At 38.8% G+C, this 17,086-nt stretch overlaps 1 protein-coding gene across 1 annotated transcript in view; it reads right to left on the bottom strand.

The window, feature by feature from the left end:
• LOC108682589 (receptor-type guanylate cyclase Gyc76C-like) overlaps positions 1–17,086 on the bottom strand; it is a 66,430-nt gene that overhangs the window by 22,379 nt on the left and 26,965 nt on the right. Inside the window, exons 3-8 of the mRNA XM_047881263.1 lie at positions 15,526–15,675; positions 13,457–13,534; positions 11,356–11,557; positions 6,678–6,833; positions 6,171–6,373; positions 3,865–3,882 (exon numbers count right to left, since the gene is read on the bottom strand). Coding sequence (XP_047737219.1) covers positions 3,865–3,882; positions 6,171–6,373; positions 6,678–6,833; positions 11,356–11,557; positions 13,457–13,534; positions 15,526–15,675 — 807 coding nt within the window. The remainder of the gene's footprint in view (positions 1–3,864; positions 3,883–6,170; positions 6,374–6,677; positions 6,834–11,355; positions 11,558–13,456; positions 13,535–15,525; positions 15,676–17,086) is intronic.

Consider the following 17,086-nt stretch of genomic DNA (forward strand, 5'->3'; position numbering starts at 1 on the left):
CAATTATTTAAAGAATGCTTGCTGCACCGTCACAACACTAATTTTCACGCTTAAATGAAGTTTGATTCGCCATACCAAGTTTTCAAATTAAGTTAGAAGTTTACTTAAATTCAACTTCGTGCTTTCCAAGGTAATTTTCTATAGAGCTTGAATGGAATGACAACGAGCATCGTTACGTTAATATGTGCTGTAATTATCCAAATTTAACAGTTAAGTGTTAGTATCTACACTACCATAAACACCGCAGATACTGTCACCAACTCATCACTAGTTCAACAAAACTGCAGACCCAGGATCTGTCAATGAAAACACTGGAAAAAGGTTATGAACGTTGAAAAAGCTTAAATTACGAATAACAAGTTAAGAAAAACAAGAAGTTATTCCACTGAAATGTATCTGTATTGGAAGCACATTAGAAGAGCTGGAACCAAAGATGTTAAGCATAGAAATTGAAATAAATAAGTATATACATAAATAAAACACATATTATATTCAGGATACAATTGAGATGAAAAATATTTTATAGAAATCATCTTAATATTTGCTACACTAACGCTAACTGTAACAATGGTAGTTTCCTTGATCTCATTCGAAAAATAAGTTCAACAAGCACGAAGAAGTTTTCATTTAATCAGTTACCCTAAACGTCAAAAAACATCCTCAGACTTCCACGAATTCACTTAAAATTTAAAAAACTAATTTTTCCCGTTTAACTTTTAAAAATGCTTGTTATTTGAGAATGTGCGTGAAGTTTTTTTTTTCGTAAACGGATAACTTCGATTGATCTACAATCGCTACCTCGCGTAAACAAACCCAATATTCGACTCTATAGTAACACCGAGATCAATTAAAACGCATTGAAAACCAAAGGTCATAGGCCATTAAGTGGCTGCTGACAATTTTACAATAATATCGATTGTAAAATATAGATGTAGGCTGACTAGGGTGATGACGAATTGAGTGAGCCGACTGGGATGTCAAGCATCAGGACCAATCACTTCGTGTAGCGAACTTCGAAAATATAATATATCTAATAGCCTATATGCTCACGCGGAATGTTTTTCACAGTTTATTAAAAACTAGGTTGTTTCATCCACGACTAGTACAGATGACAGACAATCGACTACCACATACATTCATTCTAAAATTTTACAAGCAATATAATTTGAAGAAATCAACGAAAAATTATGTCATGAGGTGGAAGAGGGATTGAGATCACATCCTCAAAAACCGATAAAACACAAACAAAACGGCAACAACAAAAAACTATTTAGGAATGTTTTTCTGGCACTCATAGTCCACGATAAGTTACCAACGATTCCATCACGATAAATAATTTCACATCGGTACGCAGTTTCTAATTCCCGACCGCTCGTATTTTACAAGGAAAATTTCCTCTCAAAAGCAAGGGCAGAAAGTGCACACACGGAAGGACGACTGAGCCATTTTATTTCGTTGAAGTATGTTAATTTGTTACGAATTTTATGCATACCTAAGAGTTCAGATGGATCCATCAATCGCTTCCACAGTAAACGATCTAGCGCCCATTAATTAGTAAAGAGTGCTTAGGAAGCGAGAACTAACATAAATAGATCGTAATTGGGGAATTGGTGTTGAGGAAAAAACAAGAAGATGGGTAAATGTGAAAAAATGTATGATTTGAAGAATATGCTTTAGGAATGAACGAAAATAACGCAAATTTGAAACATGAAGGTTCAGCATATTAATGGTTAAGAAATACACATGACGCCAACGAACAAGAACGAAACCGTGATCGAAATTAATCTAAACAATTTAATATACGAAAATGTAAATAATTTAATACAAGAAGATAAAAATATAAGGAGCAAGTGTGACGAGCGATTTTTGAAAGCATTTGAGTTAGGACTTAATTTATAAAAAATAATGAAGACCTCGATTGGTGAAGTATGAACAGCTTTTCAATGGGCAGAAAAGCTTGCGATGAACGTAGAGAAAAAGCTTTGGATGTTCGCGTAACTCAAAAATTCACTAATTTAAACAAACATCTGCACTCACGAATTTTGAAGTCGTGATGCACGCAAAATAATAAGTGAATAAAATTATATCATTGAATACGGCAGGAAAAAGGGAACACTAGTAACACACTACCGAAAAAAATATAAATTCCCTAGAATTTTTTTAACTACAGTACGTCTCCATGAAGTTCAAACCCCAAAAAATGTAGAAAAAAATTGATTGTTAAATGAAAACCACGATCAGGAAATACACAATAAACTTCAACGTAGGCCTTGAGAATCGTAGGAAGCAACAGAGTTGAACGGAATATCTGGCACATGCAAGAAAGGGAGGAGGCGATAGGCCGTAGGATGAGATTGGTCGCAGCAGACATTCCTAGGATGCTTGGCCGGGGAATTGCTAGAACACCGCACGGAGTATCATCAAATTAAATGAGGATAGTCTTTAGCCCAAATCTAAAGTGCCGCAGTATTTAATTTAAACTAAAATCAGTTCAGAAGATCATCATTCTAGCCTTGGCAACTTAAAGAACCAGTTTTGAATCCCAAAACAGTGTAAAATTTACTAACTGAAGCCATAAATCCAGTTGAAAATACTTTTTGTCTCCTAGTTTACAACATTCAACGGTTAACCAATAACACATTAGAGATTCTAGAATGTTGCAATGCAGAACTGGCATCAAAAATTACGAGAAAGGTGCCAACTTTTAAATTGGCCAATTGTTTTCTATTCATCACTCCAAGGCGTAAATTAATTATTTTTTTTTTTAATTATTAGTTAAATATTTTCATTCTAGCCATAAAACTTCAAACCACTAATCAAACGAAAGAAAATGGAGCACAAATCAATCCTGCTAAGCGAGACATAAAATTTAAGCAACTTCGATCAAAATCAGGTAGCCAGCGTATCCTGCATGGCAAAACGCTCCTATATATTTCTTATTTACAATTCGAAGACGAAATTTGTGATGACTTGAAATTTATTCGGATTAAGATTCTGGAATTTGATTCTTCTACAAACTGGCACAATTAATTTTTGGAGCATGTAATTGAGTGCAATTTCAATATCTACAATCAAGCCGGCTTCAATGAAACTATGAATGCAAAAACAAGAGTTGTGCATGTTTGCAACAAATGATATAAAATTAACGAGCAAGGCATGCAATGAAGCGCCAGAAAACTTACCTGCAAACTGAAAATAATTATAAAATTAAGCCTATCAAAGCCTATCCTTTATCCTGATAAAAGCCTATCACTTATCCAGATAGAAGCCAATCCTTTATCCTGATAAAAGCCTATCCTATATCCTGATCTTGGATTGATTTATCTAAGATGTCTATCGATTTTGGAAAAATGCCATGTACGGAAAAAAATTTAAATTTACTTAGAGCTTTCTTAGTGTTGTATTAAATATTTGTCAAAATTCGATTAATGAAGAAAGCAGAGAAAAAATTACTTGACTTTTCACAGTGAATTTGCAATATCAGAAGTTAGAAATTTTAAAAATAATTTGAATTTATGCCGATAGAACAGAGATTCCAGTTAAAAATTTATTTGAATTTTTGATGAATCACTTCACGAAAGAAAAGTACTTTTCTCGTCTTATGGATTTCTTCACTTCAAGCTTTTAATACAGTTTCATCAAATACATAAAATTGGTCCGTGTTTTCTCAGATAGTTTAATGTGTTAATCGCTTTTCGGTGTTTCTCATAAATTAGCGAAGAAATATCTCCGGGTTTTCTCGCTTAATTTATTGTAAAAATGAGAGTTCGTTCTTATTAATACGAAGCGTGGACAAGCTCAGTAATTTAAATACAAATTATGTGCGCGTAAAATAAAGGCTACGAAGGTATCACTGATACGTACCAAGCCGTCGTTGGTGCGCTACAAGGAAGAGGATGAAAGCAACAACATTAGACACTCAAATTCGTTTAAAGCTAATGCATTTGATGGCCTTTTTATATCAAACTCTTTACTGTCCACGCGATAACTCAGACTATATACGATTTGTTCTTGAAATTATTACTGAAATTACATTTGAAATGGGATACAAATTTATATATAATTAATACTTGAATTACATTTGAAATGGGATAAAATTTCATATATAATTAATACTGGAATTACCTTTGAAATATGATACAATTATTCCTTTCATCAAATGGGAATGTCACGAATGAACCTAGGAGTCAACTGGGCAGTAAAGAGTTGTGAAGACAAGAACATGCCGACGTCTTCCAATTATGCAGCGCAGACATGTAGAAATCAAGAGCATAATCATGTCTTTAAATGTACTTAGCAGGCCCCAGTCTTGCAAATTCCGTCGCACAACCTCACATGAAAATTGTATCTGCACCATCACCGGCCGACCACTCGCCACATTCTGGCATCGACGATGAAACATTAATTCTTACAATATTAAATCGTCTCAATTAATTTCGTTCCATTTTCCAACCTCCTACTATGAATAAATAATTCGCAGTCAAGACGAAGCATGCAAAAGCATGTCAGTTCGAGCGGAGCTGTATGTATTCAGATTGGTTAATTATAATAGCATGGAATAGCATTGGCGTCGCGATGGTCACATTTTTAATTAAAAACATTTTTAAATGATGTTTCCAACCTTTCACAAACATACAAGTTCCTTCGGAACTATTCGCTTGTAACGTATCTCACGTTAGCTTACGGCCGACCACTCGCCACATTCTGGCATCGACGATGAAACATTAATTCTTACAATATTAAATCGTCTCAATTAATTTCGTTCCATTTTCCAACCTGATGTTGTGAATAAATAATTCGCAGTAAAGACGAAACATGCAAAACCATGGCGGTTCGAGCGGAGCTGTATGTATTCCAATTGGTTAATTATAATAGCATGGACGAATAGCATTAGCGTCGCGATGGTCACATTTTTAATCAAACATTTGCAAATGATGTTTCCAACCTTTCACAAACATACAAGTACCTTCGGAACTATTCGTTTGTAACGTATCTCACGTTAGCTTTTGCTTGAAAATGTAGGCCCAGAAGAATTTTCTACAAGATTTGAATCGGGCAAAATAAACAGAAATGATTGATTATTTCAACGGCGATGGGAACCATCACAAAAACGGATGACGAGCCATCGGCCACTGCACAGACGGCCAACGGAAGGCCGCCTGTGATGCAAGACTCAGTGTCGGATTCCATGTTGACAATTGGGAAACAGTCCGCAATCTTTCTTCCCGACACAGTAAACACGGAACAAGATTCACCATCACCTTTCGTTCAGTAAAAAGTAACAAAGGACTGCGGACAGAATCCAGCTAAACGCGCACGCGTTGGCTCATAATCAGCATTTTAATGAGGACTAGTTTCATAACCCTGTCAGAAATGAAGAAAAATTTGAACAGATACTGAGAATTCAAGCCTAATGGTCAAATTTTAATATGGAACCAAGAAAGAAGACTAGCCAACTTCTTATGACTTTGCTTTCACGATATTCTACGTAACAACGAACACCTAGCGGCTACTTCAAAGAGCGAAGGAAAGAGCAGTAAAAGGCGGTAAGAAATTCTGAGTTATTTGCCTTCAAATGGAAATAAAAAAGTTAAGCATACAAAGGAGCACAACAGTAACAATGCGGATTAAATTCGTTTTTTTTTCGAACAAATAGGGCTACTTCATTTGATAAAAAAATGCTCCTTTTGAAGTAAAAAGTTACTGCAGCAGTTGAAAATCGTGGACCTGAACGCTGGTGAAATGCGAAATCACCATTACTTCCAAGCAATGTTGAGCTTTTTTGTACAGTAACGTGGGACTCAAGGCTGCAATAGAGCCAAGTTAACTCTTTGATAAGGTCCGAAAAAGATCCACATAGATCCGAAAAAATACTAGTGATCGGCAAGTGCATGGTTGAAGTATACTTGCACGTACACGCTTACGTTGTAGTAAATAATAGTAAGTAACCATCTTCATAGACCATTCCTCCTTTAATATTTGGTATGTATCTAACTAACAACGGAGCAGTGATATAGTTTTTTTAAATGCGTCTGTGAAAGGTTAGGTGCTTTGTTACCCAAAATAATCTTGACTTTTTGGAAGTACATAACCAATAATCAATTTCAACGGACCTACTTGGCGTAAGCAAGTCAGAGTTTAGAGCACGCTTGGACCGTAGTCGCACTCACCCGAACGAGATTTTTGTCGTTGTACATGCCAAGACAGAAGGGCTCCTTGGTGTTGTAGTCCCTGACTTGGTCTTCGAGCTCGTGCAGGGTGTCGACAGGGGCGCGGTTGCCAATCACCATAAAGGATCTGTCGAAGGGAAGCAGGTTGTCGCGCTCGGTGCGGCAGCGCTCGGTCGCGTTCATCGCCAATGGCGACGACGAGTCTGGCCGGACATAAGAAAAGATCGTTGTTATAGGTGCCAGAGAGCAAGGTTGTGGTAAGATTGCACGAAAATGACGGCACATCTTAGTTTGTGAATAGAAAATAATAAAAAAATCTGAGGTTATCGAGAAAATCTGCAAAAGTATCGACAATTGGCGATGAGGAAAGCCAATAATACCCGAATATATTAAGAAGGATGAGACCTTCTCGCTAAACAGACAAGCCCTCCCCCACCCCCCAGTTGCTGGGCTTGTTCTCCTCACCGAACATGTACGCCACTCAGTCGCTGGGCTTGTTCTACTCACCGAACATGTACGCCACCCAGTCGCTGGGCTTGTTCTCCTCACGGTCGACGTAGATAAGCAGATATTCGCTCTGTCCCTGCGGCTTCATGAGCCCCGACAGCGACATGGTGAGCAGCATCTGGTACACCTCGCCGCGGTGCGCCAGGAACACGTAGACTGCCAACACATGTCGTCGGTATAAGGACAGGGTTACAACTTGAGTGCAGTTAGGAATGTCCCGGTGCTTCTTGATAATTAGCTTACAGATTTAGAGTACAGTTAGAAAGGGAAGTTTTGCTGACTCTTGATAATAAGATTACATATTATGAGTACAGTTAGAAGAGTCCCGGTTCTTATTGATAATTAGGCTACAGATTTAGAGTACTATAGTTAGAGAGGAAAGTTTTGCTGCTTCTTGATAATCATATTACATATTATAAGTGTAGTTGGATGGAGAAGTCCCGGTGATTCTTGATAATTAGGCAAAAGATTTAGAGTGCAGTTAGAGAGGGAAGTCTTGCTGACTCTTGATAATTAGATTACATATTATGAGTATACAGTTACTTCTTGATAATTTGGCCACAAATTACTGTAGATTACAAGAAGTAGACAGAGAAGACTCACTACTTTTCGATAACTTGGCTACAGAGATGGAGTGCAGGTAAACAGAGAAGTCATTGGGCTATTTCACCATTAAACAAAAGCGTTATAGTGCAGCGGATTCAACCGCAGTACGATTCAATTAACAGCAAGAAAGAAGGTTATATATTTATGTAGCTGAAGAGCTAGTTTACTAAAAAATGGTAAAATTATATTTTATGGTAGAATAGTTAAATTTACTGAGCAAATAATAGCCCTGTAGGTCCCATCACCAAGATTTGACCGTGGAGAGGGATTTTTACGTCACACCATCGACAAATGCATTGTTATGAGACACGCTGGTTCTGATGTGCTCGAAAATTGATCAATAAATTACAAAAAACTTAATGGATCAGTTTTAATTAGTGAACTAGTCAAAAATGATGTTCTTAGAAGGCAGGAATTTATTATTTCTTTATTAAGAATTCTTATGGAGAAAATTATATATAGCTCTTTGAGTAACGAGAGGCATCTCAATGTCAGAGACTATTACAATCCATACGGAGAATGGCTCAATGTACGTAAAAATTATAAAATCGTGAGCTGCCATTATATTACAGCGAAAATAGCCACCGCGGTGTTATAGTGACAGTTTTTGTCAAAAATTCTATAAGACTGCTCAGAGGAAGACAGCAATGCTAAAAGATTTGCCCGATACGATAAAGGCAAGGAAGATCAAGACAAGCGAGGTCAAATGAGGTCGACGGATCGCAAGGCGGAGTAACGAGCAGAGCCGTGATTTCCGAGGTGCCGGACATTACGCAGTGCTCTGATAAAACCGCTAGTTAATCATTTTCGGGGGCCTGTTCCGAGTTTTTGTTGATAATTTGCAGACATTTCGCTTGTTTTCACCGGATATTGTCAAGCCTGACGTCAAATGAGCAAAATACCCTAAAAAGGTCTCTTGAAGGGAGACTAGAGAGTGTTCAGTTCAATTGACCTATCTTTTCCTTCTATTCATTAAAAAAATGATGAAAAAACATTTAGTCCAGAATCGGGGTCGGATATGTGACATCAATTGCTTTTGAAAACGAGAAATTTCCTTTGCGCTCAAGCAAGCGGTAAATTATGCAAACAGAGGAATCCCTTTTGAAAAAGTTAAAATTATATACTGTAGGTATATAAAATGTACTATATTTATATACTATATTCTGATGAAAGTAATACTAGAGAATTAGTACATTATATCAGTGAGCAAATAAATAAATAATATTATACCAAGACTCAGGTGAAGGCTGTCAAATGACTGCCGTTATTAGGGAGTGCATGGGAGGCGTATCAATTATTGGGAAATTTATCGCTTCTAAATTTAGAGTACGAGAGGATTTTTGTCTCCATTTAAATTCAGAGCATAAACAAAAAAAAAACAGTTTCCGAAAAATATCGATTGCCTACCAATGTGGTCCAAAATCCCCGTTAGCGAGGGAATATTTAAGTAAAGATGTGCCAAATGGCGCATAGTCGGCGGCTGAGACGGGAGTATCCTTTTATTACCTCGACTGTTAGGATTTTATTAGGCAATGCAGGCCGCCATTTGAGGCTCGTGCAAGTCTCGTGATAGCCTCTTGCTTAGGCGCTATTGCTGCTTAGCAACTCGTCAAGAGGCTAAAAACGGCAGCCATGATCGAGGCTAAGTTGCGCTCCAACTAATAGCAAGGCCAAGGACCTGACCAAAAGCTTCGACAAGATCCAAGACGCGACGAATAGCCGTGCCAACACCCGGGCCGGGACGAATATAGCTACAGCAAGACCCGGGCCGGGACGAATATAGCTACAGCAAGACCAGGGCCGGGACGAATATAGCTACAGCAAGACCGGGGCCGGGACGAATATAGCTACAGCAAGACCAGGGCCGGGACGAATATAGCTACAGGAAGACCAGGGCCGGGACGGGACGAATACCCGCGGCAAGACCAGGGACCTGGCTAATAGGACACGTATACTACCCGTAGATACTAAAGATAAGACAACTCCTGGCAACAAGGAACATCACATCTGGCAACAAGGCGCTACACCCATGCACAACATACACAAGGACTCCTACAACAGACATGAATGATTCATGAAGATGACACAACAGTGACCCTGAGAAACAAGAGAAACAATGGGATAGTAATAATAATAATAATAACATTATTATTATTATTATTAGCGACGAAAATAATAATAATAATATTATTATCTTTTACTTTATTATTATTATTAGTATTATAATATTGATAATAATAAAAAACAAGCACTCAGCATGGAGCAGAATACGATAACCTGGCGTCACGGCCAAGCTTATATGCTGGCGGCTGATGCTGTCCTCGATCCAAGAAAGAAATGCACTTTCCGAGTTTCAAAATATTGATTTGAGTTTCTAAATTTGAATTTATGGTATAATTAATAAGTGAATTTCAAAGTGAAAAGTAAAAACTTCATGTGGACAATATGGAGGGCTCATTTAAGTAAAATATAAATTAAACATATTTTCATGATAGAATTAAAAAAACTTAGTTCACTTATGTGTGAAGTGGTAAAATTGATGGTCTGAGCTTGATAAATATCTTAGAAAAGGATATCGGAGATCGAGAAAATATAGCTTATCAGAGCACTTGGCGTCAACAATGGCCAGAGTTTCCAGGAAGAGGAAAGCGTTCTCCAAGACGCCGTCCTGCCTGTTAAGTAGCGGGGGGCAGGACGAGATCGAACAATACGCACGGAAAATGCGAACAATGCGCATGCAAAATGCGAACAATGCGCACGAAAAATGCGAACAATGCGCATGAAAAATGCGAACAATGCGCACGAAAAATGCGAACAATGCGCACGAAAAATGCGAACAATGCGCACGAAAAATGCGAACAATGAGCACGAAAAATACAAACAATGCGCACGAAAAATGCGAACGAAAAATGCGAATAATGCGCACGAAAAATGCGCAAGAACTATGCGAACAATGCACACGAATTATGCGAACAAAGCCCACAAACAATGCTAACAATGCGCACGAACAATCCGAGAAATGCGCGGGAACAGTGCGCATAAACAACAAACAATGCGCACAAGCGACCCAAATAAACCGTGACTATATACGCAGCCCCTGAAAAGCGTTACATCGCAGGCTTTGGTGCATCAGGGACGCTTTGAGATGCAGAATAATTGCACATCTTCTGATAAAATTGATAAGACAAGTGAAGCGTAATTTTTGAATGAAGTGCACGGTTTTCAAGCGGGGAAAGGATAAGGAAAATAGAACATTTGCGCCGCAAGCTCGCTACGAGCATTTGTTTAAACAAAGGTTAACTCGTCCATTCAAGAAAAATATGGAAATATGAAACTTGACTTGATTAAATGATCGTCCATTCTTGACTGATGTAAATTAAAGTTAAGTTAAGTTTGCCTAAAATTGTAAAGATTAATATACCTACTTTCCCGCAATCGGATGTTGGATAAACCTTTTTGGTGAGCTTGCCTAGTGATAGATCTAGGTAACCAAAAACAATAAGGAGCCACCTGGTATTTTGATACAACTCACTTCTGGTGGCGCTCGTATTCCCTTAAATAAGTATAGGTAGAAATAAGGCTCTACCAAACGAAACAATAAGGCCGATATTTTGGTACAACTCACTAACTCACTTCTTGTAGCGCTCTTATTCTCTTAAACAAGTTAGGTAGCAATAAGGTTCTACCAAACAAAACAATATTCACGGCATTTTGGTACAACTCACTTCTGGTTTCATTCTTGGTCTCAGAGATGATGGTAGGGAACTGCTCTGAGTTTGTGGCGGCGATTTTGTGGTTGACTGTCAGGTTGTCGAAGGCTGCTAGCTGCTCCAAGACAAAAAGGTTCTACCAAACAAAACAATATTCCCGGTATTTTGGTACAACACACTTCTTGTAGCGCTCTTATTCTCTTAAACAAGTTAGGTAGCAATAAAGTTCTACCAAACCAAACAATAAGGCCAATATTTTGGTACAACTCACTTCTGGTGGCGCTCTTATTCCTTTAAATAAGTTAGGTAGCAATAAGGTTCTACCAAACAAAAAATATTCCCGGTATTTTGGTACAACTCACTTCTGGTCTCATTCTTGGTCTCAGAGATGATGGTAGGGAACTGCTCTGAGTTTGTGGCGGCGATTTTGTGGTTGACTGTCAGGTTGTCGAAGGCTGCGAGCTGCTCCAAGGTGTCAGCCATGGTGCTGAACTCCTCCATGTAGATGATGCTGAATTTGTTCCAGCTGAAATGCTTCAGCGTCTCCACCGTAACACGCAGCAGCTGAAACATAATAATGACTCTCATGAATTAATTATATATTCACTCTGACCTCCCAGCGTTCGTTTACATCCATTCATTACGACGTCAGTTTTATATGTATAAAATCCCGTTTAACTTATAAAAAGAAACGTAGAATAACCTAGCACTTGATCTGAAGCTTGAAAAATCCTATAGATGTGCTATGGGATCGTCATAGATGAACAATATCAATTACTACATTAATTAATCTATTGCAATAATTGAAGAATGCTCTAAAAAACGATGAATGATGTTAACTAAGTTCAGCAGAAGGGAGTATTTGAACAGAAGTGAGACCAGAAACAAGAATTAAAATGATGCGCGACTTGAATAACCGCACTGTTAGAAAAATTACCATTAACGGTATTACCGGCGTTTCAGTGGCCGGTCGGCACGTAAAAAGAAACACCGTGTCGCCGTTTTTATTCTAATTTAACACTAGCAATCCGTAATACATCTGATAAAAACGGCGCAACAGTTTATTTTCACGGGGCGACGGGCCACTAGAACGCCAGTGGGACCGTTTTTTCACCGTTTTTCTAACGCAATAAAATTAAGAAAAACAACACTATAACAAAATAGAGAACACGCAAGCATGACGGCACACGGCAGAGCTACACAGGAATAACAGGGCTACATACCCCTTAGATCATACATACATATCCCTTAGATCATACATACATGCCCCTTAGATCATACATACCTATCCCTTAGATCATACATACATATCTCTTAATTAGATCATACATACATACCCTTTGCAAGCATGACGGCAGAGCTACACAGGAATGACAGGGCTGCATACCCCTTAGATCATACATACATACCCCTTAGATCATACATACATATCTCTTAATTAGATCATACATACATACCCTTTGCAAGCATGATGGCAGAGCTAAATACCTCTTATTCCTCCGTATATCAGGATCAGCAACTCAATTCCTCAGTTACGTACGTCAGGCATCAATAGCTATAGTATTATACACCCAAAACCTTTATTCCTCTCTCACGCGTTCCACTCATTCCTCTCATTCCTCCCTCACGTGTATCAGAGATCCATACCTTATAATTTTCTCTCGCGTGTGTCAGAGATCCATACCTTATAATTTTCTCTCACATGTGTCAGACATTCAAACCTTCAATTAACGTCATAGAAAATGCATTATAATTGGAAGGAATATATTTAAATAAACTTTTTAAGAAGACACTCGTCAATAATTGGTCCTATAATGAGAAGTCTTTGTCATACCAGTGCGTATAGGCAGCTTCACGCACGGCGTTTATGATCCAAGGCAATGCGTGGGGAAAAATCTAAGTAATAGATGGACGGAGAAGTTACAAAGCGGTTGCTATTAATTGTAACGTGGGCTCATGAGATATAAGAGTGAAACTAATGATGGTGCTTGGCTGGTCTGGCGAAGTTTGTAGCTGATAAGGACGGTTGGGTTTTGGGAGGTTGTTGGGGTAGCATTTTTGGGTTGTAACGATGGGTTTTGCATGTGTTCATGTGTTCAAGTTGTGGCAGGGGTTGCACTCAAAGGTTGCACTCATGTGGTTCATATATTATTGGTACAAGTTATAGGGTTGAACTCAAGGGTTGTGTGCAAGTGGTTCACATGTTATTGGTTCAAGTTGCAGGGCGACACTCAATGGCTGTGTTCAAGTGTTATTGGTTCAAGTTATAGGGTTGAACTCAAGGGTTGTGTTCAAGTGGTTCACATGTTATTGGTTCAAGTTGCGGGGTTAAACTCAATGGTTGTGTTCGAGTGGTTCATATGTTATTGGTTCAAGTTATAGGGTTGAATTGAAGGGTTGTGTTCAAGTGGTTTACATGTTATTGGTTCAAGTCGCGGGGTTGAACTCTAGAGTTACACTCACGGGTTTCTCCGAGGGGTTGGTGCGGGCAAAGGTGCTGTGCAGCAACTGCTCGTCGAAGTTTATAGCGTCGCTGCACGCCTGTCGGGAGAAAATGTAATCAAGAATTTGAAATTTAAGCAGAAACTATCACCACAAATGTCATTCTCTTTCAAGAAGCATCCCACTTGATAGCAAGGAATCAAATAGACCAAACGCGGGTAGAAACTGGCATTTTGCACTTTGACGTAAAAAAATGAATTTTTCTTAAAAAATATGCTGGTGAAGTCATGTGGTTTCGAAATCTACTCGTTTTGGGTGGTCGATTTAGCTTTGGCAAGTTACTAAATTGTAAGTCAAATTGTATTGATGTATAGGTACTAATTTCATGTCCATTGTCATCAAGATAAACTTGAGAAGTCACTGGCAGCAACTTTTGCAAAGTGATCCCTCTCATATTTAATTAAAGTTGACATTATTTTTGTTAGCTCGTTCCCGGTCACGATCATGGTCGCTTCAAAGTATTAAATTCTTCTCTCAGAATGCAGTTCCGAGGAAGATTTTCTCCGACACATTTAAAGCTCATATGGTGATAGCGATATTATAAATGGTCGGGTACATTCGGTCGTGAAAATTTTAGGCATAGTCATACAATTCAGTTTACGCTCAGCAAGTTCAGATACGCAGGCTTTAGCCAAGAAGTAATCGTGGCAATGCAATTTATTACCGACCTTATTACCCCTCAGCTGCGCCGGGGCTCGGGATATTTGCATGAAGATAATTTACAAGCACCACACAGTCTCAAGGGTTAATATTCTTGCGGTAAGATCTTTACTTCCGCATTCAACGCCAAAAAAGAATTAAAGTTAAGGTAAAAAAACTGGAATCTTGAAATTGTGATTGAATCTTGAATATTTCAATCTTCATTTTGTGTTGGAATTGCCTGCTAACAGTTCATCTAATTATGAAATTATATTTGTTAGATGATCTATTTTTTCCAAAATATATCGATTTCAGGGTGCATTTTCTTATTTGTAATACAGACAAATCAGCATATAACTTATTTGTCGATTCCAGGGTACATTTTCTTATTTCTTATTTGTAATACAGCCAACATGCATGGTAATTTATTTGACATGGAATGGACAATAATGGGACGTCGCAGTTTAATCCCCCAGACGCCTTAATGAGGTCGATACCCCAAGGCAGGAAAGTATTAAGGCTCTATACTCGAGACGACATCACAAGTTAGCTCGTTGAGACCGCGATTCAAGGAACAAGTTGGACGCAACACAAGCATTATTTGTTCAGAGTCAAGGACCCTATCAAAAATTTTGGCCCGGCGTATAAGAAACCGACGGTAAGCCGACGATAATACATCAGAAGTGCTAGAAGAATTGATTAAAGGAAACTCCTGTAGGAAATTGATTAAAGTTCAGCAGTTACCCCAACGCTTGCATTGACGTTGCATAATCTGCAGAAGCTGATAAGAAATTCGGTGGCGTCCAAGCGACACCCCAATAAACAAACATCGTCAGAACATCATCGACAATCTCGTGGCCATCGATGAGTCGACCTTAATTTTCAACGAGGTATATTTACTGGGGTCACAGTAAGTGATCGAGAGGATAAAGTATTAGAACAATCAAGTCTTCGATCGCAAACGATCACGATGATTGAATTTCTGATGACATGAGCACGATTGCTCGACGTAGTTCCTGCAACACAGGGACCAGCAACACACGCGTAGGATATCTTAGGGACTCACGTAGGATATCTTAGGGACTCACGTACGAAATCATAGGGACTCACGTAGGAGATCATAGGGACTCACGTAGGAGATCAAACGGTTACGTAGCATATCATAGGGACTCACGTAGGAGATCAAACGGTTACGTAGCATATCGTAGGGACTCACGTAGGAGATCATAGGGACTCACGTAGGATATCATAGGGACTCACGTAGGAGATCAAAGGACTCACGTAGGATATCATAGGGACTTACGTAGGATATCATAGGGACTCACGTAGGATATCATAGGGACTCACGTAGGAGATCATAGGGACTCACGTAGGAGATCTTAGGGACTCACGTAGGATATCATAGGGAGGTTCCTGGCTGCTGCGATGGTGGCCTCCACATGGCACGTGTGCTCAGGGCCGATGAAGCCATGGATTGGGTTGCACAGGAAGTCTGTGATGTGCTTGGTGCTCTCCACCACCTCACCACGCGTGTCCTTCATCTGCACATCACACGAGCAACACAATCAGCGTAACCTGCATCACAGTTAGGCAATCGGTGCGACCTGCAGCACAGTAAATAATTCATCGTAACCTGCATCAATATTCATAATCAGCGTAACCTGCATTAAAGCTAATACCTACTTCAGTGTAACCTGCCTCACAGTTAAACAATCAGTGTTACCTGTATTACAGCAAATAATTCAGTGTAACCAGCATTACGGTTGATAATTGAGCGTAACCTGCATGCAATTAACCAGTAATGTAATTTACATATAATTGGCCGAATTGCGAACCTGAATACTATTAACCGCGCGGTGTAACAGGCACCACAATTAAGCATATATAGCTTCCCAGGACATGAATCAATAAAATTTCGTCCAGGAAGCTGCATAAGTTGTCATTATGTCGCTGGTATTAAACCCTTGTCAGGAATTCTTAATTCCACCAATTTCGGCTACGAAGGAAGTTATGCAAATCGCGAAATTCTCAGCATGAGAACAATGGCGTTTATGAGATGACGAAATTCTGCTTGATATATCTTTCTGCATTCAAGGACATAATTGTGACGAACAGAGTCTAGCAGATCTCGGTCGCCGGCACCTATAGCAGGCAATTAAAGTAACTGGATAAAATATGAATTAATAAAGCACCGGTCGAATGATTTGAACAGCAGGTTTGATACGCTACATCGCACTTAACGGCATGATATTTATATGGACCATCTGGTATAATTCACGCAATAATTTCAACATCAACTCTCGTAACTAAGCAGTGACATGAAAAGCTAGGCATTGGCTAGCGGCCGGAGTGGGCTAATTAAATTGTTGCACGACTGATGGGCGACGATCGTACAGTGTCACGATAAGAAGACTGATAACGCCGATATCTGACAGTAATGAGCATAGTTAGAAATTTTAATTGTGGAGTATCCCAATGAAGTGAAAACACCGCCATGTAAAAAAATGAAAAATTTGTTATTTCGGGATCCTCCCAGTGGACGATCCCGATAATGAGAAAACGCTGATATTTGACAGCAAGTCAGCAACTAATGTTGAATAGATTATCCCTTTACCGCCAAATCGGACTTTCAAGTCGCCTTTAAAAAAACACCGGTTTCTAAGAATTTCACGTTTTCTTTCATTTTTTCGAAAAATTCACACGAACAAAAAAGTCTTAGATTTATTTTTTCCATATGTGAACTAAGTTTAAAAGTTATCTGTCTGTAAATACACGAAATAAAATTTCCAATTTCCAATGTAAATTTCCAATTTCTTGTGGAAATTTTATTTCGGTTATTTACAGACGGATAAATCAGCGTTACCTGCATCACAGTTAAACAATCAGCGTAACCTGCATCACAGTTAAACAATCAGCGTTACCTGCATCATAGTTAAACAATCAGCGTAACCT

The sequence above is a fragment of the Hyalella azteca genome, unplaced genomic scaffold (genome assembly GCF_000764305.2).
Source record: "Hyalella azteca isolate HAZT.00-mixed unplaced genomic scaffold, Hazt_2.0.2 contig7450, whole genome shotgun sequence".
NCBI classification, from domain to species: Eukaryota; Metazoa; Arthropoda; class Malacostraca; order Amphipoda; family Hyalellidae; genus Hyalella; species Hyalella azteca.